General features: G+C 38.8%; 5 protein-coding genes across 5 annotated transcripts; all 5 read left to right on the forward strand.

Annotated features, from left to right (window-relative positions):
• The first annotated feature begins 1 nt into the window (after position 1).
• Positions 2-1,038, forward strand: taar19r (trace amine associated receptor 19r). Its single transcript, XM_087271532.1, has one exon. The coding sequence runs from the start codon at positions 31-33 to the stop codon at positions 1,036-1,038; it is 1,008 nt and encodes a 335-aa protein (XP_087127658.1). The 5' UTR covers positions 2-30.
• Positions 1,039-2,793: 1,755 nt separating this feature from the next.
• Positions 2,794-3,913, forward strand: taar19l (trace amine associated receptor 19l). Its single transcript, XM_087271533.1, has one exon. The coding sequence runs from the start codon at positions 2,818-2,820 to the stop codon at positions 3,811-3,813; it is 996 nt and encodes a 331-aa protein (XP_087127659.1). The 5' UTR covers positions 2,794-2,817; the 3' UTR covers positions 3,814-3,913.
• A 3,312-nt stretch (positions 3,914-7,225) lies between these two features.
• taar19u (trace amine associated receptor 19u) lies at positions 7,226-9,486 on the forward strand. The gene has a single exon (XM_087271534.1). The coding sequence runs from the start codon at positions 7,255-7,257 to the stop codon at positions 8,248-8,250; it is 996 nt and encodes a 331-aa protein (XP_087127660.1). The 5' UTR covers positions 7,226-7,254; the 3' UTR covers positions 8,251-9,486.
• A 3,403-nt stretch (positions 9,487-12,889) lies between these two features.
• taar19p (trace amine associated receptor 19p) lies at positions 12,890-14,648 on the forward strand. The gene has a single exon (NM_001199914.1). The coding sequence runs from the start codon at positions 12,920-12,922 to the stop codon at positions 13,925-13,927; it is 1,008 nt and encodes a 335-aa protein (NP_001186843.1). The 5' UTR covers positions 12,890-12,919; the 3' UTR covers positions 13,928-14,648.
• A 4,871-nt stretch (positions 14,649-19,519) lies between these two features.
• Positions 19,520-20,565, forward strand: taar19o (trace amine associated receptor 19o). Its single transcript, XM_087271555.1, has one exon. It carries the CDS (start codon positions 19,549-19,551, stop codon positions 20,563-20,565), a length of 1,017 nt encoding a protein of 338 aa, XP_087127681.1. The 5' UTR covers positions 19,520-19,548.
• The last annotated feature ends 6,211 nt before the right edge of the window (positions 20,566-26,776 follow it).

Here is a 26,776-nt window from a genome sequence, read left to right on the forward strand (position 1 = left end):
AACAAACTCCTAACAGGAGGAGACTCACTCATGGCCTACGAGACAGAGCATCAGGAGACTCAATACTGCTTTCCTAACATCAACTCATCATGTGTCAAAGGGAGACGCTATAGACATGAATATATCATCATGTATGTGTTCTTTTCACTGCTGTCAGCATGGACTGTGTTTCTTAACCTGCTGGTGATCATCTCCATCTCACACTTCAAGAAGCTTCACACTCCAACCAACATGATTATTCTCTTTCTGGCTGTAAATGATCTGCTTATTGGACTTATTGTGTTGCCTGTGGAGGCCATCAGGCTGATTGAGAGGTGTTGGTACTTTGGAGAAACTTTTTGTTTTCTGTATTTAATATTAATTGTGCTTATTTTCTCTGCATCTCTCAGTTATTTAGTTTTAATTGCTGTTGATCGTTATGTGGCTGTGTGTCACCCTTTACTGTACCCACAGAAAATAACCATCACTAACATGTTAAAGAGCATCTGTCTGAGTTGGGTTTGCTACTCAGCTTATAACATCGCCTTTGTAATTAATAATAGAAACTTAAACTCTTCACAAAAAACAGATGTGTGTTATGGACAGTGTTTAATCATGATGAGTTTTAGCTGGACAATCATTGATTTGTCCATTTGTTTTATTTTTCCCTGTCTCATAATGATCACTTTATATTTGAGGATTTTCTATGTTGTTCATCAGCAAGTGAAGGTTATAAACTCTCTGATGAAGGGTGCTAAATGTGAAACGGAGGGTTCAGTGAAGAGGAAATCTGAGAGTAAAGCTGCTCTGACTTTAGGAATCATTGTGTCTGTTTATCTGCTTTGCTATATCCCATACTATATCTGTACTTTACTTGTAAGCTCCTCCACAACTATAAATGTTTTAATGTGGAATGTACATGCTAATTCAGGTCTGAATCCTCTGGTTTATGCTATATTTTACCCCTGGTTTAAAAAGACAGCTAAACTCATCTTGACTCTGAAAATATTTCAGCCGGCGTCCTCTCTGATAAATATATTTACAGAAAATGAATTGTAACTAAGCTGGTAAAGCTGATAATATTATCTGTGATTCCCTTAATAGTATTAAAACAATTACATATAAACATAAGATCAAATTTAGGATAATAGAACATAATTGTTAATAATATCACTGTTTCTTTTGTTTCTAACTACATTCATTATATTGTGTGTGGGGCATTGGAGATGTTGGAGGTAAATATTATTCGGATAATTCACTAACATATTAGGATATTAATTAAATTTTATTAAGCCATTATTATTATTTTTTTTCAATTAAAAGGTCACACATGAAAGCAGAACTCATTAAAGCAGTGTTGTAGTCCCCAGGTAGTATGTCTGTATGTACACTGAGAAATAAAGGTATAAGATCTGTCACTGGGGTGGTATTTTTTTCAAAAGATACAATTTTGTTCCTAAAAGGTCCATATTAATACCTCAAGGGTACTTTTCAACACCTAAAAAGTACAAAAGTGTTCCTCCTAAAATTTGTAGGCACTAATATATACTTTTGAGGTACCAATATGAACCCATCAGGTACAAATGTGAACCTTTTGAAAAGGTACTACTCCAGTGACAGCTCACGTACCTTTATTTCTGAGAGTGTATAACATTCCCATCAAACAAAAAAGATGAGCACAGTAGTGAGTGTGTGTGTGTGTGTGTGTGTGTGTGTGTGTGTGTCTGCGTGCGTGCATGCGAGAAAGTTTAACTGAATTAGTTTATTTCTTAACAATTTCTGTGATCTCATAATAGCGAGCATCACAGTCACGCAGCACAATCACCTCACAGCAAGAAGGTCACTGCTTTGAGCCTCGGCTGGGTCAGTTGGCATTTCTGTGTGGAGTTTGCATGTTCTCCCCGTGTTTGCGTGGGTTTCCTCCGGGTGCTCCGCTTTCCTTCACAGGTCCAAAAACAAAACAGTAGTGAATTTGTGTAAATGAAAGTGTATAGGTGTTTCCCAGTGATGGGTTGCAGCTGGAAGGGCATCCGCTGCGTTCAACATTTGCTGGATAAGTTGGCGGTTCATTCCACTCTGGTGGCCCCAGATTAATAAAAGGAATAAGCTGAAAAGAAAATGAATGATAGCTCATTCACTCATATCATGATAGCTGAAACCATACAGATTTATATCAGAGTTGCACAAGTCAGAATTCGGTTTATAACCACAGCACGGAAACTGCCCTGATTAAAATCACCAATGACCTTCTTATGGCAGCTGATTCTGGACTAATATCTATTCTCATTCTCCTCGACCTGAATGCGGCCTTTGACACTATTTGTCACAGCACCCTCATCACTAGACTATATCCACTCTTGGCATCACCAATACCCCACTTAACTGTTTTAAATCATTATCCATTCAACTTAAATCATTCACTTCTCAGCATTTTACAGTTTCTTTGGGTGTACCCCAGGGCTCAGTCCTGGGCCCCCTGCTTTTAACATCTATCAAAATTATAACTGCATTATCTAATGCAGTACATAATATTGGTGGCGTATCACTGTTTAACCCTTCAGTTTTAAAGGTCTTTACACCTTTAAAATAACCCCCTACCACCCCCCAAAAAATGTATAAAATAATGAATGTAGTTTTTAGCTTTAAAAATAGAGAAAAAATGTATTCAAGATCAAAACAAGCTTGCATTACTATAGCAACTATAAACAGTAGACTGGGAGGATTTCTTAGTATTTATTTCTTTATTTCTTTAACATTTGATTGGGCGATGAGTGATGCATATAACTGAAAGGACAGAAAGGAGAGCAGAACAAACTCCTAACAGGAGGAGACTCACCCATGGCCTATGAGACAGAGCATCAGGAGACTCAATACTGCTTTCCTAACTTCAACTCATCATGCATCAAAGGAAAACGCTCTAGACATGAATATATCATCATGTATGTGTTCTTTTCACTGCTGTCAGCATGGACTGTGTTTCTGAACCTGCTGGTGATCATCTCCATCTCTCACTTCAAGAAGCTTCACACTCCAACCAACATGATTATTCTCTCTCTGGCTGTAAATGATCTGCTTATTGGACTTATTGTGATGCCCATACAGGCCATCAGACTGATTGAGACATGTTGGTACTTTGGAGAAACTTTCTGTGGATTCTATTTAATACTAATAGGGCTTATTTTCTCAGCATCTCTTAGTAACTTGGTTTTAATTGCTGTTGATCGTTATGTGGCTGTGTGTCACCCTTTACTGTACCCACAGAAAATAACCATCACCAACATGTTAAAGAGCATCTGTCTGAACTGGCTTTACTACTCAGCTTATAACACGTCCTTTGTAGTTAATAATGGAAGTTTTGACTCTTCACACAGAACCGAAGTGTGTTATGGAAAGTGTTCAGTCATGATGAGTTTTAGTTGGATCATCACTGATCTGTTCATGTCTTTTATTTTTCCCTGTCTCATAATGATCACTTTATATTCAAGAATTTTCTATGTAGTACATCAGCAAGTGAAGGTTATAAACTCTCTGATGAAGGGTGGTAAACGTGTAACAGAGAGTTCAGTGAAGAGGAAATCTGAGAGTAAAGCTGCTCTGACTTTAGGAATCATTGTGACCATTTATCTGCTTTTCTATATCCCATACTATATCTGTATTTTATTTGTGAACTCCTCCACAACTATAACTGTTTTGGCGTGGGCTGTATGTGCTAACTCAGGTGTGAATCCTCTGATTTATGCTTTATACTACAGCTCATTTAAAAAGACAGTTAAACACATCTTCACTCTGAAAATTTTTCAGCCGGCATCCTTTCTGTTATGTATTTTTAAATAACATGAAGTGACTCTCACTTGACATCATCTGTGATATTATAAATTAAAACAATTACATATAAACATAAGGTCACTTTTAAGAATAAATAACTAAACTGGTAGTGATAACCTTTTTGTTTCTAACTTCTACATTCATTACACTGTGTTCATGGATGGCACTGAAGATGTTTGAGGTGAATAATGTTCAGATGACACTAGTGAATCATTGATGTATTAAGCAGTTGATTAAGTTTTCATTAAGCCATCATGTTTTTTTTTTTACAGTCCACAGGTCACACATGAAGGCATTCACTCAGTCATTGTTCATAAAACATCAGATCAGTGTGTGTTTGTGTGTTTACAGTACTTTGCAAAGTTAATGAATGGTTCAGTTAAGGATCATGCCTGAAGAGAGGCCTACTGTACCCACACTGCCATTTACAAGCCCACAGTACAATATTACAACAAACTATATCAAAACTCTATTCTAAAATTAATACTGAAAATAAACAAATGGCCAGGCTTTTTTGTTGGGTTTTTTTGTATAAAAAGAGACACAAAAGTGATCAAGAGTGACAGCAACACTTAAATTTGATCGAATCCAGTTGCTTGATTATTGTTGTAAGTACTTATTTGTGGCATAAATAATGTTCATGCCCTCATATTCAGGTGCTTCCAGAAATGCACAACACACATATAATCCTGAAGACTTTATGCAAAATACAAATGCAAAAGGGGCTCATTTTGTGCGCTATTTTGCATGAGAACATTTTGTGAGTTGTAGGTGTTGTATCGTTTGTTATTTAAGTAGGTCGACCATTAAATAATTGCAATAATCAGCAGAAGGTTGTGCATTAAGGGTATGCACTTTACTAAGACATGACGTTTGCTGTATGTGTCGGGTGGGTCTTTGCCTCTTTGTTGTACATTTAAAATCCTTAAATGGATGGTAATCCATTGGTTATCTCTTACAAATACAAATCTACATCTTGAAAACTTGTGTTATAATATCATAATCACACTGGTGTGATCGTACACTTCAGTGACCAGCCAGGGTTGATCATACAGGTATGATTGTACGCCTGAAAGGGTTGAAGGCCACTCTATAATGTACAGTTTTATCACAGCACAATGACACAGACGTTGCAGGTTATTAGTGTGCAATTGGCATGCTGACTGCAGGAATGTCCTCCAAAGCTGTTGCTCATTTAATTGAATGTTAATTTCTCCACCATAAGAAGTCTCCAAAATCTTTTCAGAGGATTTAGCGGTAAATCCATCCGGCCTCACAACCGCAGACCACATATAACCCACATCTGTCCAGGACCTCCCCAAAGCTAAATAATTTCTGCACAAACTGTCAGAAACCTTTCAGGGGGCCAAATTTACATGCTTGTCCTTGTAGTTTTTTCAAACGCTCATGACTGTTTTTATATTTTGCAATTATATTGTATAGTTTGACATGTAATGCTTCCAAAAACTGGAAAACAAAAGACTGGAAAAACGTTGCCTGGTCTGATGACTCTCGATTTTTGCTGATGGTAGAGTCAGAATTTGATGTCAACAACATGATAGATTAAATTTATCCTGCCTTGCATTTATGGTTTAGGCTGGTGGTTGTGTAGTGGTGTGGGGGATATTTTCTTAGCACACTTTGGGCCTACTAGTACCAATTGAGCATCGTGTCAACGCCACAGTGTAAAAGATATGGACGTAGTATCCGTGACGTCACCCATGGGTTTCTGAACACTGCAAAAAAAGCTACAAGTAGGTGCAGCCAAATGTCCAACCGGGGCTCAATGTGGAAACGTAGCCCCGCGGACGTTTCTACGGACCGCGATCTACGTCCTGGGAGGTACATATTCGATCAGTTTTTGTTTTCGCGGATCCGCAAGAGGCCGCTGTGCGCGCTTTTTTCGCGTCTCGGGCGCCTCTCGGGAGCACGCGCCGTTCGCGCCTGCGCCGTTCGCGCCTGCGCCGTTCGCGCCTGCGCCGTTCTCGCGCGAAAAGCCGCCCTCCTCTTCCTCCTCCTCCTCCTCCTCCTTCCCTAAACCCGAGCGACGGTTCGCAAAAGCAGTCCAGAAAAAAAAAAAGCAAACGCTCTCGTCTTCGACCGCGTTTTCTGATCCCGCCGCATTCTTGCCCTTATTTTTCGGATTCCATTTTTCGTCTTACTCCGGAACCGCTGTTCCCCGGACTTGATCCCGGTCGTCCCCGCAGCCGGCTCCTCCTCCTCCGGGGCCTCCGCTCCGCCGACGCAACGCTGTGAGCTAAGCGGACAAACTGGTTGCATCGGGAAAGCCCTTCACTCGGAGGCGAGCCGTCGGCCGGTGAGCGTGAAGAGGAGGGGCGGAGCGGCGCCACACCGCCCCGCAGCGTTCGCTCGAAAAAACTAAACACGGTACGTACCTTCAGCCACGTAAATCGCGGTCTCCAGAAATGTCCGCGTGGCTACATTTCCAGAATGAGCTTGGGTTGCAAATGTCGCCATTTTGTTCGCACGTCATCGCACCCATGGCGGGATACCAAAAAAGGGCAAAGAGGCGGAGAGTGAGCAGAGCTGCAGACACCTGCTAACATTTTGCTTAGACAGACTTTACTTTGGGAGAACGCTTAATACTTCATTATCTGCGACTCGTTTGTGTTCTTCTGACCACTTGTGCTTGGCTGTACACTATATCAATAGTGTTTAGACTTTTAAACACACTGTTGTAACACATCGAGCCACTTAGCAATGTTCTTGAGACATTTTTCAACAGGAGGAAAACGTGAAATAAACCAAAACGTAACACTGTAAGACAACGCTTCAGATGACTGTTCTAGAGCCAACATCTAATCAGTCTGTTAGATTCTGGAGTGCATTACAGGTCTAAAGAAAACTATAAATGATAAATGATCTTAAATAAAACAAATACAGTTATAGAGATGGTATAAGGATATAACTTCACTCACTTGGGAAATGGAGACAACTTGAATGGTTTGTGAGCACATTTAAGTGCACACAGCATCCCATATTATCTGATAATTGAATTTAATAAGTCCAAAAGGCAATCGACTGTGTAAAGAAACATTAACCAAAACAACAATACAATGTATGTGCCGAGCTTAAATAATATTTTTGGCATGCTATAAGAGTAATGCAGTACATAATGTGAGTGGTGTATAACTGTTTAACTCTTCAGTTTAAAGGTCTTTACACCTTTAAAATAACCCAATAAACAACAAAGAATGAATAAAATAATAAATGTAGTATTTAGCTTTTAAAATAGAGAAGAAAAAGTATTGAAGATCAAAACAAGCTTGCATTACTATAGCAACTACAAACAGTAGACTAGGAGGATTTCTTATTGTTTATTTCTTTATTTCTTTAACATTTGATTGGGCGGTGAGTGATGCAGACACTGTATAAATGAAAGGACAGAAAAGAGAGCAGAACAAACTCCTAACAGGAGGAGACTCACTCATGGCCTACGAGACAGAGGATCAGGAGACTCAATACTGCTTTCCTGACATCAACTCATCATGTGTCAAAGGAAAACGCTCTAGACATGAATATATCATCATGTATGTGTTCTTTTCACTGCTGTCAGCATGGACTGTGTTTCTGAACCTGCTGGTGATCATCTCCATCTCTCACTTCAAGAAGCTTCACACTCCAACCAACATGATTATTCTCTCTCTGGCTGTAAATGATCTGCTTATTGGACTTTTTGTTATACCCATACAGGCCATCAAACTAACTGAGACGTGTTGGTACTTTGGAGACATTTTCTGTGTTCTGTATTTAATATTAATTGGGCTTATTTTCTCTGCATCTCTCAGTAATTTAGTTTTAATTGCTGTTGATCGTTATGTGGCTGTGTGTCACCCTTTACTGTACCCACAGAAAATAACCATCACTAACATGTTAAAGAGCATCTGTCTGAGTTGGGTTTGCTACTCAGCTTATAACACTGCCTTTGTAGTTAATAATGGATATTTTGACTCTTCACACAGAACAGACATGTGTAATGGACGGTGTTCAGTCATGGTGAGTTTTAGTTGGACAGTCATTGATCTATTCATGTGTTTTATTTTCCCCTGTCTCATAATGATCACTTTATATCTGAGGATTTTCTATGTAGTTCATCAGCAAGTGAAGGTTATAAACTCTCTGATGAAGGGTGGTAAACGTGTAACAGAGAGTTCAGCAAAGAGGAAATCTGAGAGTAAAGCTGCTCTGACTTTAGGAATCATTGTGACCATTTATCTGCTTTGCTATATCCCTTACTATATCTGTTCTTTATTTGTAATCTCCTCCACAACTATAACCGTTTTATCATGGGCTGTACATGCTAACTCAGGTCTGAATCCTCTGGTTTATGCTTTGTTTTACAGCTCATTTAAAAAGACAGTTAAACACATCTTCACTCTGAAAATATTTCAGCCAGTATCCTTTCTGTTCCGTATTTTTAAATAACTTGAAGTGACTTTCACTTGACCTCATTTGTGATATTATAAATTAAAACAATTACATATAAACACAAGGCCACTTTTAAGAATAAAAAACTAAACTGGTAGTGATAAGCTTGTTGTTTTTGTTTCTAACTTCTACATTCATTACACTGTGTTCATACAAGACACTAAAGATGTTTGAGGTGAATAATGTTCAGATGACACTAGTGATTCGATGTATTAAGCAGTTGATTACATTTTTATTAAGCTATCATGTTTATTTTTACAGTCCACAGGTCAAACATGAATCAACTCAGTCATTGTTCATAAAACATCAGATCAGTGTGTGTTTGTGTGTTTACAGTACTTTGCAAAGTTAATGAATGGTTCAGGGAAGGATCATCAGTATCAACCTGCTGAAAAATCCAGCTTGAACCAGCCTAAGATGGTTTCCAGTCATTTCCAGCCTGGTCTGGTCAGGCTAAGGCTGATCAGTAAGGGTAAACAAAGACAGACCAACCTATGTGACTGCCTGAAGAGGCCTACTGTACCAACACTGCCATTTTACAAGGCCACAGTACAATATTACAACAGACTATATTAATAGTCTATTCTAAAATTAAATCATAATTAAAAAAGATGTTTACATAAAAGGAGACAAGAAAGTGATCAAAAGTGACAGCAACATTTAAAATTGATCAAATTCAGTGGGTTAAGTTACTAAGTACTTATTTGTGGCATAAACAATGTTTATGCTCTCATATTCACGTGCTTCCAGAAATGCAAAACAAATTAAAATTACAAAAACAAATTAAAACAAATTAAAATTGCAAAACAAATTAATCCTGAAGACTTCATGCAAAACACAAATGCAAAAGGTGCCCATTTTGTGCTCTATTATGCAGGAGAGATCAATTTGTGAGTTGTATGAAAGCAATCGAATAATATATATATATATATATATATATATATATATATCAGCACTGGTGGGAGGCGTGCGTTGGCACGTAGCAGCAGGCCAAGTGCATTAGTGCCCTCACCAGTGCTGATATACAGCCATATCGCACTGCTGCGAGTGTGATATTGCGTTTATACAACTGTTTGACAGCATCATTGTGTATATAAAAACAAAATTAAACATGGAGAGTCTCAAAAACCCTTTTGTATGAGGAACTACTTTCTTCCGCATTGAATTCAAATCATAAGCTGACAGTTAAACAGCTGAGCAAGCATCTTTTACACTTTAGATCTGTAGTGTCTGCTTTTTGCTGGCTGTATGTGGGCAGAGTAATACACAAAGGGTAAAGAGGCTTAACGGGTGATGAAATTACTTAAAAATTTCACCTCTATCAGCCAATTAGATTCGAGAACCAGACAGAACTTTTGTATAAATATATATATATAAACACCATTTTATGATTTTATGTTAAAAATAAAGTTTAAATGTTTTATTCTTAATGATTAACAGCCTGAATGACTAATATTCATTCATTTTCTTTTTTCGGCAGCGGATGGCCTTCCAGCCGCAACCCATCTCTGGGAAACTGAATGATATGTACTGGGATAATCTGTTATTCTACTAAACAGCTACTTGGTTATTGCATGGCAGGCCCGTAGCCAGCATGTTATAAGGGGTCTTTATTTTAAATGTGGACCTTTTTGCAGTTATTCACTGTCCTCAGTCAGAATTTGGCTATTTAAATAATAAAAAAATGTAAACATAATAATAATAAAAGAGCTTCACAATTTTTGTAGCCTCTCTTGTAAAAAAAAAAGTACATTTGATTTGATGGAAAATTCATGGATAACAAGATTATCCATGGATTCTGCTTGGTCTTATATCCTTTATCAATGGGTTGATTTCACTATTTATGATGATATAACAGGGCGAAGCAGTGGTGCCCTGCTATGCCCTGCTATGGCGCAGTAGGTAACGCTGTTGCCTCACAGCAAGAAGGTCGCTGGGTCGCTGGTTCAATCCTCGGCTCCATTGGCCTTTCTGTGTGGAGTTTGCATGTTCTTCCTGTGTTCGCACGGGGATCCTCCGAGCTCCGGTTTCCCCTACAGTCCAAAGACATGCGGTACAGGTGAATTGGGTAGGCTAAACTGTCCGTAGTGTGTGAGTAAGTGTTTGTGGATGTTTCCCAGAGATGGGTTGCGGCTGGAAGGGCATCCGTTGTGTAAAAACACGCTGGATAAGTTGGTGGTTCATTCCATTGTGGCGACCCCAGATTAATAAAGGGACTAAGCCGACAAGATAATTAATGAATGAATAATGACATAGCAGTAAAAATAAAACAAATGAGCCATTGTATGGGACAAATTCTGGACATCGGTCATTGAGGGGTGGGTTTTTCCAAACACCCGAACCCCTTTGGCTATGGGCCTGCATAGTTACCATGAATAAGGTTCAAAATGGGATAATTTTGACACTTACCACTACTATTTTTAGATTGGAGCTGGAATTCATGTATATGCTTCGATGTCAGTTCAATGTACAGCGTGCATCGCATTATCAGACTATTGTCATTGACAGAGTGAAAACAGACTGAAATTGAGGCCAGGTGACCTGGGGCCTCATGTATCAACGCTGCGTACGCACAAAAACTTTGCGTACGCCAGGTTTCACGCTCAGAATCGCTCACGTTTGGATTTACTAACAATGAACTGAACGTGGGAATGTGCGCAGGTTCACGGCAGCTTTCTGGCAGGCGTACGCACATTTTTTGTGCGTGTCTGTTTTATTTCTATTGGCGACTCCTAGAGGCAGTTGTGTTAAATTCTTCTCTACAAAGTGTCTGAGCCTTGCAATGGCAGCTGTATGAGACGGGTTCATATAGTAGGTATGTAAGATTTCCATACCATACAGTTGACCAGCTAAACATTAAACCACAATTTGCAGCGGTCGCCTGTTTTCCCAATGTAATCTGAGCTATCTACCGCACGCACATTGCTATAAAGACAATATCTGAAGATAAATTTGCATGCGTTAATCAGAAACATTTCCATTCAATAAATGTGCAAATAAAATATGATGCACAAACTTATTGATGATTCCTACTTGTCTTTCTCGTGATAAATAGTGGGCAAAATCTGATATGTAGCGGGGAAAAAAAGAAGAAAGAGTTCATCAGACGCTGGTTTCGAGCCGAGTTTATGCTCGTACGTGTCAGTACATGATCACATGTTTCTTATGAGGTGCGCCACTGAGACTGATAAGGGTACTGCAACATTTTACAGATATAAACCACACTATTTCTTTTTTAAAAAGAAAGTAAGTGCGATGTTCAGACCCAACTGTGTTAACCGTATCAGCTAAACTCTCCCACTCTATTTTTTTCTTTTGTTGTTAATTCCGGAGAACAAACTTGCAAATAACACCGCTTTTCTCCGGTCTACCTCCGAAAGCAGCACCTCCATTTCACATTCTGTTCAAAGTTTCTCTTTTTGCTTGATTTTGCCATTGCTTTTTCGTTGGGTTTTGCCATTAGCATAGTCATTAGCATATTCATACGGGGGAGGAGGCAGGAAGGGGTTTTGTGCTCGTGCATGTTGCGCTCAGTTTCACGTTTATTCGGATGTACAAAAGAATATGCGTGAGATTCGGCGTACGCAGTGTTTCATACATCTGAATTTTTTTCTGCGTACGCACATTTACAGCTTTGTGCGTACGCAATGTTTTAGTAAGATTTCCACGCAAGTCTTCGTACATGAGGCCCCTGGTCCGATAAACTCACTACACAGACAGCATGACCGTCCTTCTCGGAACCGCAGATGGCCATGGCGTGACGTCTCCCTCATCAGCGATCATACAACACTGGTGCGCGGCCGTGTGCGCCAAAACGAAAGCTGGAGACGCGTCTCTTCAGCAACCTCTCGCGACACAACCTCTCTAATGCTGCGCCTCGCGATATTTGCAAACAATACATATGGATCATTTTTATTATCATTTAACAGTAATGGAGGAACGCCACCAAATTTAGCGAAGTAAGTGTACTGATTTTTCTCTAATAATTTACTTGATTAAGAGTAAAAGTACACATATTTAAATGTACTCAAAAAGTACTCGTTACCCAAAAATTTTACTCAAGTAAATGTAACGAAGTAAATGTAACTCGTTACTACCCACCTCTGTTAACTTGGGCAGTAATGCTAAGTAATAATAAATAAGTGAATAAACAGCCTAAATGAAAGGAACAAGAGGGACCAAAATCTGCAGGTCTAGTGGCCCCATATGGGATTAAAATTCCCTCTCAGTAATGACATCCTGGCTCTGGGCTGAAACCATCTCTATTCAAAGTAGAGTCGCACTAGTCACAATTCAGCTGAGTGCACAGTTAAGAGTACTTTGGTGTGCTGCAAGAGTATTGCCGTATGTAATGTGGGAGGCGTATCACTGCTTAAGCCTTCAGTTTAAAGGTCTTTACACTGTTAAAATAACCCAACGAAATAATAAAGAATGAATAAAATAATAAATGTAGTATTTAGCTTTAAAAATAGAGAAGAAAAAGTATTGAAGATCAAAACAAGCTTGCATTACTATAGCAACTATAAACAGTAGACTGGGAGGATTTCTTATTGTTTATTTCTTTATTTCTTTAACATTTGATTGGGCGATGAGTGATGCAGACACTGTATAAATGAAAGGACAGAAAGGAGAACAGAACAAACTCCTAACAGGAGGAGACTCACTCATGGCCTATGAGACAGAGCATCAGGACACTCAATACTGCTTTCCTAACATCAACTCATCATGTGTCAAAGGAAAACGCTCCATTCAGGAATATAATATCATGTATGTGTTATTTTCACTGCTGTCAGCATGGACTGTGTTTCTGAACCTGCTGGTGATCATCTCCATCTCTCACTTCAAGAAGCTTCACACTCCAACCAACATGATTATTCTCTCTCTGGCTGTAACTGATCTGCTTATTGGACTTATTGTGATGCCCATACAGGCCATCAGACTGATTGAGACGTGTTGGTATTTTGGAGACACTTTGTGTGGAATCAATTTAATAATAATTGGGGTGATTTTCTCAGCATCTTTCAGTAATTTGGTTTTAATTGCTGTTGATCGTTATGTTGCTGTGTGTCACCCTTTACTGTACCCACAGAAAATAACCATGGCCAAAATGTTAATGTGTATCTGTTTGAGCTGGGTTTACTACTCCGCTTATAATACTGGCCTTGTAATTAATAATGGATATTTTGATACGTCACACAGAACAGATGTGTGTTATGGAGACTGTTCAGTCATAATGAGTTTTAGCTGGCTAGTCACTGATCTGTGCCTGTCTTTTATTTTTCCCTGTGTCATTATGATCACTTTATATCTGAGGATTTTCTATGTTGTTCATCAGCAAGTGAAGGTTATAAACTCTCTGATGAAGGGTGGTAAATGTGTAACAAAGGGTTCAGTGAAGAGGAAATCTGAGAGTAAAGCTGCTCTGACTTTAGGAATCATTGTGTTAGTTTATCTGCTTTGCTATATCCCATACTATATCTGTACACTATCTGTTAACTCCTCCACAACTATAACTGTTTTGGAATGGACTGTTTACACTAACTCAGGTCTGAATCCTCTGGTTTATGCTTTATTTTATCACTGGTTTAAAAAGACAGTTAAACTCATCTTAACACTGAAGATATTTCACCCGGAGTCCTCTCTGATCAATGTTTTTACAGTACATGAACTGTAATTTAACTGATGAAGCTTTGTTTAATAATAGTAGATGTTATCTGTGATAATACAATTATTTAAATGTAATGACATATAAAGATAAAATAGCATTTTTAAGAAAAAACAGCAGAGACAACATGTTTGCTTTTCTTTCTAACGTCAACATTTATTACACTGTGGGTCATTGGAGATGTTTTTGGGGTATATAATGATCACACTAGCGAATCATTGATGTATTAGGCTACTCATTTAATTTGTATTTAGTAGTCATGTTTATTTTTCCAATCCACTAACCACACATGAAAGATGAACTCATTGTATCTGAGTCAGTGTTGCATTAATTCAGTTTGTGTATGTGTGAACAAATCTTAACAATTATAATTGGTCCTCAGAGTTGTTACATCATTGATGTTTTCATTGATCATTAAGAGTAAACAAAGACAGACCAACCCATGTGACTGCCTGGAGAGAGGCCTACTGTACCAGCACTGCCATTTTACAAGCCCACAGCAGCATTGTAATAAATTAAATCTAATTTCTAATTAAGGATTAACCACATAAGGCCCAATGTGTTTTTAACATGCAATTTTTATTTCTCTTTGTTATTTGGGCTTATTGGAACATAATTTGAATAAAACTTAAGTATCATCTTTTAATATGATGTACGTTTAGAGAAAAATGATGTCCATTTATGTGAACTCTTGGTCTGAATTTACATAAAACACTTTTTTCAGACTGTTTTCTATGCATATATAACTTTTTTTTTTTTTTTTTGACTATCAGAGAGAAAAAACAAAATTCTTTGCCCATTTTGGACAGTTAGAAATAATGTTTGGGACATTGCATATGCTGCAAAACAGTTATTTTGTTACGGACAGGATGTATGTCTGTAACAAAATATAAGTATTTTAAATAGCCACTTAATAAAAGCTAAAATACCCTGTCCATGTATGTGGCCACTAAGTTATTACTTAAAATACAACAAGCGACCAGGCTCTGATGTGTGTTGTTGACAGAAAACATATCCATAGGCAGAGCTTTCTCCTGATCATGACAGAACAACACTGAAAACCAATAATCATTTGAGGAATGTTTGTTAATTATTAGGATATGCAAATCTTATGAATATTCATTCATTTTCCTTTGGCTTAGTCCCTTATTTATCAGGGGTTGCCACAGTGGAATGAACTAACAACTATTCCAGCATATGTTTTGTCCAGCAGATGTGCTTCCAGCAGCAACTAGTACTAGGGAACACTCATACACTTAAATTCACACCTACTCATACACTACGGCCAATTTAGCTTTTTCAATTAATCTATAGCGCGTGTGTTTGGACTGTTGGGGAAACCCAACCACCTGAAGGAAACCCACATGAACACAGAGAGAACATGCAAACTCCACACAGAAATGCCACATCCACTATCTTCACCTACATGACCACCTGAGATCAGTCATCCAGACAGCTGCTGAAACAATGTGAATATAGTGGCCCATGGTGTTGGTAAGACTAAGGTATGGGCAGGTATATGATATGGTCAGCGAACACAGCTGCATGTTATTGATGGCACTTTGTAATGCACAGAGACACTGTGAGAAGATCCAGAGGCCCATTGTTGCGCCATTCATTCAAAAACATCACTGCAAGCTTCAAGAATCTGTACACAATTCCTGGAAGCTGAAAACATCCCAGTTCATTCATGGCCAGCACACTCACCAAACATGTCACCAATTCATTGTTTGGGATGCGGTGGAATTATTTATACGGCGTGTTCCAGTTTCTGCCAATATCCAGCAACTTCACACAGTCATTAAAGAGCAGTGGACCAACATTCCACAATCAACAACCAAATCAACAATATGTGAAGGAGCTTATTTGCACTGCGTAAGGCTCGAGGTGCTAACACCAGGGGCCTCATGTACGGAGACTTGTGTTAAAATAATACTAAACATTGCGTACGCACAAAGCTATAAATGTGTGTACGCAGTAAAAAATTCAGATAGATGAAACACTGCGTATATCGAATCACACGCATATTCTCTTTGTACATGTGAATGAACGTGAAACTGAGCGCACGTGAAACTGAGCGCACGTGCACGAGCGCAAAACCCCTCCCCCGTATGAATATGCTAATTACTATACTTTAGCAAATCCAACAAAAAAGCAATAGCAAAAGCAAGCAAAAAGAGAAACTTTGAACAGAATGTAAATTGGAGGTGCTGCTTTCGGAAGCAGACTGGAGAATAACGGTGTTATTTGCAAGTTTGTCCTCTGGAATTACTAACAAAAAAAATTTGAGAAATAGAGTGGGAGAGTTTAGCTGATGCGGTTAACAAAGTTCGGTCTGAACATCCAACACAATCTCATGGCAATTCGTAACTTTTTCATTTAGTGGCTAATTCGTACAAATTCGTACGATCTAATTCGTACATTTTAGTACAATTTGCGTATCCCCCAATGACAGTTGGGTTTAGGGGTGGGGTCAGGTGCCACGCCTCCTTTTTAAAATCGTACATTTTCTTACGACTGAACTCGTACGAATTCGTACGAATTAGCCACTAAACTGCCAAAACCTAAAATACTTACGTTTTCTCGTGAGATCAGGCTGGAACATCGCACTGAGTGGAATAAAAAAAATAGAGTGATGTATAGGTGTAAAAGTTTGTGGCGTAGCTCGTAGAACGCATGGCAACATGTTTTGACACGTTCAAATTACGCTTTAATGTTTGGCTTGTCAACTGCATGGTATGGAAACCTTGTATACCTGCTAGACATGCGGATGAACCCGTCTCATACAGCTGTCATTGCACGGCTCAAAGACACTTTGTAGAGTGCAATTTAACACAACTGCCTCTAGGAGTCGCAAATGGAAATAAAACAAACATACACCGTGGTGTGGACCTGCGCACATTCCCACGTTCATTTCACCGTTAGTATATTCAAAGGTGAGTGTGAAACCTGGCGTACGCAAAGTTTTTGCGCGTACGCAGCGTTGATACATGAGGCCCCAGATACTCACTGGCTTTCAAAAGCAAAAGTGCTGTGCTAATATTCTAGTTGAGTGTATTCAATTTTGCAAAGTCGGTTTAGTTTGCTTTCATATATTGTATATTTTGACATGTATTTGTTTTATTCTTTCATGATTCATTTGTATTTTGCTTCATTTATGTGTGATTTTTGCTGTTGTGTTGCCTGCTTTTAAAGCACTTTGAGAAAGATAAAAATTTATTTATTTATTATTATTATTATTATCAAAATATCTTCAAAATGAGCTACTTAGAAAGAACAAAATGAAGACAGCTGAGTGGCCTAGTTCAACTCCTGATCTAAATCCTATTGAGACGCTGTGGCATGATTTTAAAAAGGCAGTTCCTGCTCAAAAATCCTCCAATGTGGCCGAATTACAACAATTCTGCAAAGATGATCGAGTCAAATTTCTTCCACAGTGCTGTAACAGAGTCATTGCAAGATACCAAACAAGCTTGATTGATGTTGTTGCTGCTAGAGATGGCTCAAAGAGCTTTTAGGATTAGGGGGCAAGCACTTTTTCACACAGGGCTATGTAGTTTTGTATTTTGTGTTTTCTTAATAATAAAACCTTACTTTCAAAACTGCATGTGTTTACTAGTGTTATATTTGACTAATATTTAAATATTTTTGAACAAAACCCTGTTATAAATCTTCTAAAACAGTGGTCACCAAATTTGTTCCTGGAGGGCCGGTGTCCTGCAGATTTTAGCTCCAACCCTAATCAAACACACCTGAACAAGCTAATCAAGCTCTTGCTAGGCATACTTGAATCATCCAGGCAGGTGTGTTGAGGCAAGTTGGAGCTAAACCCTGCAGGGACACTGGCCCTCAAGGACCGAGATTGGTGACCCCTGTTTTAAAACATACAGTGGCATGCCTAGTCCAGACCTATTTATAAATGGATCTTACAAATCCTCTTTATAAAAAATTCATAACTAATCATTACAACAGCTCAACTTATAAATTGCTCTCGCACATCATGGATTAAATGTGGGTTGCATATCACCCACAGTTTCACATCACTTCTGTATGAAGGTCACCACTAATATCATCCAATAAACCACATAAAACAGATCAATTAATCAATGTAGCATTGATTAATGTAGGTTTCTATCAGGGTACACACACCAGCGCTTCAAGTCGCCGGCTGTCCATGGCGCCCAGCCAAGATTCGGGACACTTCATGTTTCTGCCGTGCCACAGACCTCCATCTCAATAGTTTTATTTTAAATAACATGCGAATGTGCGTGTCTTAGTGTGCCGTGTCGCGGATTTGGTGCCTCAGTCAAAGTTAATTCAGTGTGCGTGGTTTTTAGTCTCGGTCTACAAACTCAGAACTTTAAACTAGCACACAGTTGGCTGTAGAACTATGCAAAGACACAAATGATTTTGTAGTCTCTGCTTAATCTTTGTCTAAGTTGTTCATGTACAGCTGAATGCTTGTCCTCTCACTCTTGTTGCTTCTCTCTGTCTGCTGCAAACACAGATTGGGGGAGCTCTTGGCTCCGCCCCTTTGTTACATTGGGCGGGAAGTCAAAACTAATGAAGCTCACACCCCTAAAACAGCGAGCTGTGTACATGCCCCCAAAATGACACTTAACACATTATAATAAACAAATCTGAACTGTGTTTTGAACTGAACCTAAACTGGCACACTGAAAAGAACCATAACATTAATATTAAATCATAAAAAAGGGGTAAACTATGTGCCCTTTAAAATGTAGCTAAGTAACACATTCAGCTACTATTTTTTAAATGACATTAGATTGTAACATTCTACTTTTTCCTAACAATGATAGCTGATTAGTTGGGCATTAGGCAACATGAAGCGTGATGACTGGATTATGCTGATTTCACCATATTTATTTACTGGTTATATGAATAGCGGGTTAGCATGCTTGTGTGGGCATAGTTTGACGTCTTGACCTAAAACTTTAAACATTTTTACTATTTGGAAAAAAGCAGAAAGAAATAAGGAGAATAAGATATAATTTAAAGCACTCGTTTATAGTGCTGAAGCCATGTCCATGTGCATTAATAAACAGTATCGTTGGATTAACCTTTATTGACAAAAATAATAAAATAAAGCGAAACTGTACATATTATTATTACTATAAAAAGTATATTACTGCCTTAAGTCAGTTACTTAAGCAGTAATGCCAAGTAATAATAAATAAGTGAATAAACAGCCTAAATGAAAGCAACAAGAGGGACCAAAATCAGCAGTTCTAGTGGCCACTATGGGATATAAATGCCCCCCCCAGTTATGACATTTTGGCGCCGGGCCTGAAACCATCTCTGTTCAAAGTAGAGTTGCACTAGTCACAATTTAGCTGAGTGCACATAAGCTTACTTTGGTGTGCTGCAAGAGTATTGCAGTATGTACTGTGGGTGGAGTATCACTGCTTAACCCTTCAGTTTAAAGGTCTTCACATCTAAAACAAGCTTGCATTACTATAGCAACTATAAACAGTAGACTGGGAGGATTTCTTATTGTTTATTTCTTTATTTCTTTAACATTTGATTGGGCGGTGAGTGATGCAGACACTGTATAAATGAAAGGACAGAAAGGAGAGCAGAACAAACTCCTAACAGGAGGAGACTCACTCATGGCCTATGAGACAGAGCATCAGGAGACTCAATACTGCTTTCCTAACATCAACTCATCATGTGTCAAAGAGAAACGCTCCATTCAGGAATATATCATCATGTATGTGTTCTTTTCACTGCTGTCAGCATGGACTGTGTTTCTGAATCTGCTGGTGATCATCTCCATCTCTCACTTCAAGAAGCTTCACACTCCGACCAACATGATTATTCTCTCTCTGGCTGTGGCTGATCTGCTTATTGGGCTTATTGTGATGCCTATACAGGCCATCAGACTGATTGAGACGTGTTGGTATTTTGGAGACACTTTCTGTGGACTCAGTTTAATAATAATTAGTGTGATTTTCTCAGCAACTCTTAGTTGTTTAGTTTTAATTGCTGTTGATCGTTATGTGGCTGTGTGTCACCCTTTACTGTACCCACAGAAAATAACCATGGCCAAAATGTTGATGAGCATCTGTCTGTGCTGGCTCTACTACTCTGCTTATAACACTGCCCTTGTAATTGATAATGGGTATTTTGACACCTCATACAGAACAGACATGTGTTATGGAGAGTGTTCAGTCATGCTGAGTTTTAGTTGGATACTCACTGATATGTTCATGTCTTTTATTTTTCCCTGTCTCATAATGATCACTTTATATTTGAGGATTTTCTATGTCGTTCATCAGCAAGTGAAGGTTATAAACTCTCTGATGAAGGGTGGTAAATGTGTAATGGAGGGTTCAGTGAAGAGGAAATCTGAGAGTAAAGCTGCGCTGACTTTAGGAATCATTGTGTTAGTTTATCTGCTTTGCTGGATTCCTTACTATATCTGTTCTCTAACTGTAAACTCATTTACAACTATAACAGTTTTATCATGGACTGTATATGCTAACTCAGGTCTGAATCCTCTGGTTTATGCTTTATTTTACCCCTGGTTTAAAAAGACAACTAAACTCATCTTAACTCAGAAAATATTTCAGCCGGCGTCCAGTCTGATCAATATTTTTACACAACATGAACTGTTATTAAACTGATAAAGCTGTCTATCATAATATTAGCTGTACTGATTATCTGCAATAATACTATTCTTCAAATGTATAAATAATCATCTCTAAAAATAAAATCCGTAATGACAACATGGTTCCCCTTGTTTCTAATGTCCACATTTATAACACTGTTCATGTGGGTCATTGGAGATGTTGGGGTATATAATGATCACACTAGCGAATCATTGATGTATTAGGGTACTCATTCAATTTGTATTTAGTAGTCATGTTTATTTTTCCAATCCACTGGCCACACATGAAAGATGAACTCATTGTATCTGAGTCAGTGTTGCATTAATTCAGTGTGTGTGTGTGTGTGTGTGTGTGTGTGTGTGTGTGTGTGTTTACAGTATTTCACACCTTCAATCAAAGGTTCAGTGGAGGATCACTTCTAACAATATCAATAACACATGAAAAACAAATCAAAACAATTATAATTGGTCCTCAGAGTTGTTACATCATTGATGTTTTCATGGATCAGTAAGAGTAAACAAAGACAGACCAACCCATGTGACTGCCTGGAGAGAGGCCTACTGTATCAGCACTGCCATTTTACAAGCCCACTGCACAGCATTTTAACAAATTAAAATATAATTACTAATCTGATGTGTGTTGTTGACAAAACAACATATCCATATACAGAGCTTTCTCCTGATCATGAATGAAAGCACAATAATTAAAACCAATTATTATTCAAGGAATGTTTGTTAATTAATAGGATATGTAAGTCTTATGAATATTCATTCATTTTCCTTCGGCTTATTAGTCCCTTATTTATCAGGGTTTGCCACAAAGGAATAAACCACCAACTATTTTAGCATATGTTGTAATAAGCAGATGCGCTTCCAGTACTGGGAAAGACACTCACATTTACACACACACTCATACTCTACAGCCAATTTATTTTATCCAATTCACCTATAGACTGTGGTGGAAAGAGTACTGAAAAAGCATACTTAAGTAAAAGTACCATTACTTGCCTAAAAATGTAGTGTGAGTAGAGTCAAAATACCTGTTGTAAATATTACTCAAAGTGGGAGTAAAAAGCAGCCCTTTTAAAAGTACTCAAGAGTTTTGAGTATTATGCTGTTAAAAGTTGATGCATTTACATGTCATTTGTGGATGTGTGCAAACGTAACATTCTGTAGTGCATTGAGTTATTGCTCAGCAGGCACACAATGTCATAAGACGTTAATATTAGGTTAGATTTAGGTTGTGATGTCAGTTGACCAAAATTCAATGTCTAAGGACAACATTATTTTGATGTCCAATAATGACATCAAATGACGTTGATATTTGGTTGATTTTAGGTTGTTAGAAATTGACCAAAATCTAATGTCGAGCCAACATCTTAAACCAACATCCTATTGATGTCAAATACTGACATTTATTCATCAGTTATGGCAACCAAAATTCAACGTCTGATAGACATCATAGTGGTAATGTCGACACAACGTCAAGCTGTAACATCATTAGATGTTGATATTTGATTTGTTTTAGGTTGGATGTTGGACATTGACATCGGGCTGACGTTGAGTTCTGAAGTGAACCCGACTTTCATTTCCAAACAAAATGCAGCGTCTTCACGACAATTGGGTACAATTTCAGTCTGACGGCATGTTGACGTCTTGTGTCTGCTGGATGTTTAAGGACATTTCGGTCATCATACTGTAAACATCCATCATCTTCTCATCAGTGACATACATCTAAACCAGGGGTGCCCATACTCTGTCCTGGAGGGCAGGTGTCCTGCAAAGCTCAATTATACGCACCTGGACTAGCTAATCAATCTCATACTAGGCTTTCTAGAAACATCCGTGCAGGTGTGTTGAGGCAAGTTGGAGCTAAAATCTGCAGGACATTGGCCCTCCAGGACTGTGTTTGGACATCCCTGATCTAAACAGTCTCTGGGTCAATGCGTGTAAAGATTTTGAACATCTTCATGGATACTTTTAATGCTTCCAAACAGTTTGCTGCAATGTAAAGTGCACATGTCTATGTGTGATTTGATTGGACAGGACTTACAGAACTGATTTTTCTAATTCCCATTGACAAGAAAAAATAAAGTAGTGACTGCAGCTTAAAGGAAAGTAGTGGAGTAAAAGTACAGATACTGCACTAAGTGAAGTTTATTCATAAACTAATTTCGAGAGGATCACGTGCTTATGATTGACAAAGCTGGCCCAGAGTCAAGCTAATGTACGAATCACCAATCAGACTACTCCTAACCAAGTATAAATAACCAAACACCTTACCTTTAGTCATCTTCGTCTTGAAGAATCCCCCCTTCCACCCCTTCGCCTCTTTTGTCTACAGGGCAGCACGGCGGCCCAGTGGCTAGCACTGCAGCCTCACAGCAAAATGCCTCCGGTTCGGGCATCTACCCAAACGGTCAGCATTTTCATGTGGAGTTCATGTTCTCCCCGTGCTTGCGTGGGTTTTCCCCGGGTCCTCCGGTTTCCTCCCACACTCCCAAAAACATGACTCTTAAGTAAATTGACTAATCCAAATTAGCACCAAATTTGATTCAATTCTGTCAGCAACGCATCACCTTAGCAACCCTCACGCAGCAGGAGGGAGGGGGGTTCTCGAGATCTACCCAAGCTCAAACTCCCCTCTCGCCCTGCAACGGGAGGGAGCCCCGGGCTCGAGGCTTTCATGCGCTCGGGGCTCTCTCCCGGGACAGCATGCCAAACTAGCTTATTACCAATCATCAGCTAAGTGTGAACTCTTGAAAATATACTCAAAGAAAAGAAAAAGTACACATTTTTAAAACTACTTAGTAATTTACAATTTCTGAAAAAAAATAGTCAAGTACTGTAATTTTAGTTACTTTACACCATTGCCTATAGAACATGTGCTTGGACTGTGGGGGAAACCTGAGCACCCGGAGGAAACCCACGCCAACACGAAGAGATCATGCAAATTGGGACTCAAACTCAAAAACTTTTTTGATCATCGGCCACTGTGGCTAGTGGTTTTCCAACATTATTAGCCACTCTTCATTTTCACTAGCCACAATTTTGTTGTTGAGAAAATATATTTTATATGAATAAATTTGACTTTTACATTCTAAAATTACTTGATTTAAATTTTGTGTTATGTCCACATGCCTCCTCATTCATTTTACTTTCTGTGTGTTGTATGAGTTTACTCAATGAGCATGAGCAAATGGGTTGTGGTTTCATAGTGTTGTGTTGCAATTGGTTTTTATTTCATATAAATTTTAGAGCTCAAAATTAAGGATTTATCAAATTTATCTCTAACCACACTGAGCAATAATTATTTCTTAGCCACAAAGTTTAAATGTGTCAAAACAAGCTAAATATAGCTGTATACTATAGTTTTTATTTAACAAAACATTTTTTTTAAACAAAGCAAAGCAATTGACTTTTTAAAAATAATTATTGTCATGTATCTAAAACTATGCACAGTAATCTCTTCTGGCTAAAGTTCTCTCAGATCACCAGTTAACCACACATTGATGGAGAATTAATCTCCCATTAAAGCAATATTGTAAAAAAAAAATAAAAAAAAAAGCAAATAAAACCGTTAGCCAGGGGTGCTCAACCCTGTTCCTGGAGAGCCAACTTCCTGCAGATTTCAATTGCAACCCAAATCATACACACCTGCCTGTTATTATCAAGTGCTGTTGAGGTCCTAATTAATTGGTTGAGGTGTGTTTGATCAGGGTTGGAGCTGAAATCTGCAGGAAGGTCGATGGCCAGGAACAGGGTTGCGCACCCATGCCATAAGCAAATGAAAGCAGGTGAAAAACATACAGTGTGATAATGAAAGGATGATCACATGCATAGTGTAAACTTTAGGCCAATTAACAATCTGTTTAAAGTGAAAGCATCCGGTTTCCAGACACGGTTGCTTTCCAGACACGGTTTCCAGACATGGTGGCTTTGCGAAAGGAAACGGGAGCGCACACGAGTTTTAAGCAGTCGCGCGCATCACATCAGCTGTTAGCTCGTGTGATCATCCTCTCATTCGGTATACACTTGCTTTCTTCTGCTCACGTGATCACAATTATTTTACTTCTCGATTCTGAGATCACATTGGCACTCATATTGAGTCATCCTTATTTTGCCGAACTCTGCTTTTAAGAAAACTACAACTTAAAAACCAGCCACAGTGGCTAGTTTCATGGTTTATTTTGCAGAGTCTCGCTCAGCTGTCAGGGGGGTTGGTGGTGTTTGACAAGGTGCGTGCGACGTGTCTGAAGAGCGAGGAGGGATTCGGTGGGATGGGGTGAGAAGGGTGCTTGAGGTATTTGAGGACCGGGAGGGAGACGCGCGATTTCCGGTAGATTATCACTCATTTGTGGGCATCCGGGAGTCTCTTTGCATTTGCGGGAGACTACCGAAACTTCCAGGAGACTTGGGATGTCTGGAATGACCTCCCGCCCTACTCATAATTCTCTCTTCATATAGCCGTAAGCCTATTACGCATCCATAAAACACTGTGATATAACCAGGCTTGGGTCGTTTGTTCCCTCTCACAACAATCAATCCGCTCCACAGTTTGTTTCAATGGAGCCGAGACCCCTCATTCAAGCAATCTCGGAGCGATTGATTTGGCGCGGATTCGAGCGCGATTGCTGGATTCACACATGCCAAACAAACTGCGCAAACTGGGCAAACGAGACAGGTTCTGAAACAAAAGTCTAGGTGTGAAAACACCCTTAGTCTAAACTAAGCATGCCAGACCAATCTAATATAAATGCAGTTGAAGTCAGAATTATTATCTTCCTGAGTTATTAGTGAGTCACACAGAGGAAGGCTTTGTGGCGAAACATCTGTGTCTTTTTATCACCCATAAAATGTAAGAAAATAAAAACAGTGCGAAGCAATTGAGTGCGAATCATTACCTTTTTTTGAAGGTGCTATAATAACCTATAGTTGGGTTGTATGTTGGGGTATTTTTAACCCAACTGTTTCAACTGAGTAGTAATCATTTCCCCCTAAAACATTCAATGTAGCTTATCAGCTCCCTTAAACAAATGGCACTCAAAATGCAGGCATTTTCACCCCAAAAAATGTTTTAGATAAAAGAGTCACAGGACTGTAAATTTGAAAGTAATTCATAAAAACCATTTAATAAATAAACTTAAATTAATTTGAAATATTTAACGCGTAAAAAATATTAACGCAATTAACAGAGTTGCAGAGGTTTTTTTTTGGTGGACGTGTTCAACATGCAAAGAAATATGGATAAGACCAAGGAAGCACTTTTTGAGCGTACCTAAAGAGCGGTGGGGGTAAGAAATCAGCATAGATGATGTGTAACATTACTTCAGAGCTGTTGTGAGGCAAGCATTCGTGGTTTGTTACGATCTGTTTACGTAATTATAGCAACTGCGGCGCTCGTCGCCGTATGTTGCAAGAAACTACAGTGAAATGTTTACAAAAAGGCACATAGGTAAAGGTGACATGAAGCTCGATGCTATGATATTAATGAAATCTTTTTTCCCTCAGGAAGACCCTTAAGTTAAATTACAGAAGGACTTTCATTCAAGCAGCCACAGGTTGCGATTGTAAATGACGTCACTTGCAGGGGAAGAGGGGTTGCCTGAGAGTGCAAGTCTGAAAGTGCAAGTGCAAATCTGCAGCCAGATTGGATACTTCCATGTTTCCTCCCACGGCAGCCTCGATTTCACTTTTATAATGGCGGCCGCATGAAATCAGTCTATTGCAATCAGATTAACTTACCTCAAAACCTGTTATACCAGGCAAGAAATGTCATGTCCTGGGATATTGCCAAATGTCTGAAACCCATCCTCATGGACAAGTGACTCTTCTTGGAGTGCATGCATTAGACTGGGAGAGACAATGATTAAAACACATTATACTAGAGGTCTGTTTAAGAATTGGGGGAGCCCATATTAGGAAAAAAGCCATGATCGTATTGTGGTATGCAGTGTGGGCGGCGTATGGGTTTATTGCTTTGTTTTGAAAGTTGTTACACTACATAACCCAAGAAACAACAGATGCCCTGATTCGAACTTGGTCTTTCACAAATGAACAAAATGATAAATGTAAGAAATGGCTAAAAAGGGGGGAGGGAGAGGGGCAATTCAAGATCAAAACAAGCTTGCAATATTTTAAACAGTGGGTTGGGAAAAGATTCTTTTTTTTTTGTCATCAGAGTGGGCGGTAGATGGGTTGGTCTGTCTGATCCAGACACAGTATAA

Source organism: Danio rerio, chromosome 10 (assembly GCF_052040795.2).
Source record: "Danio rerio strain M-AB ecotype USA chromosome 10, GRCz13ab, whole genome shotgun sequence".
In the NCBI taxonomy this organism is placed as follows: Eukaryota; Metazoa; Chordata; class Actinopteri; order Cypriniformes; family Danionidae; genus Danio; species Danio rerio.

What these genes read in the sequence shown, in the direction of transcription:
- taar19r (XM_087271532.1), top strand. Translation starts at nt 31, where the DNA reads ATGGCCTACGAGACAGAGCATCAGGAGACTCAATACTGCTTTCCTAAC.
- taar19l (XM_087271533.1), top strand. Translation starts at nt 2,818, where the DNA reads ATGGCCTATGAGACAGAGCATCAGGAGACTCAATACTGCTTTCCTAAC.
- taar19u (XM_087271534.1), top strand. Translation starts at nt 7,255, where the DNA reads ATGGCCTACGAGACAGAGGATCAGGAGACTCAATACTGCTTTCCTGAC.
- taar19p (NM_001199914.1), top strand. Translation starts at nt 12,920, where the DNA reads ATGGCCTATGAGACAGAGCATCAGGACACTCAATACTGCTTTCCTAAC.
- taar19o (XM_087271555.1), top strand. Translation starts at nt 19,549, where the DNA reads ATGGCCTATGAGACAGAGCATCAGGAGACTCAATACTGCTTTCCTAAC.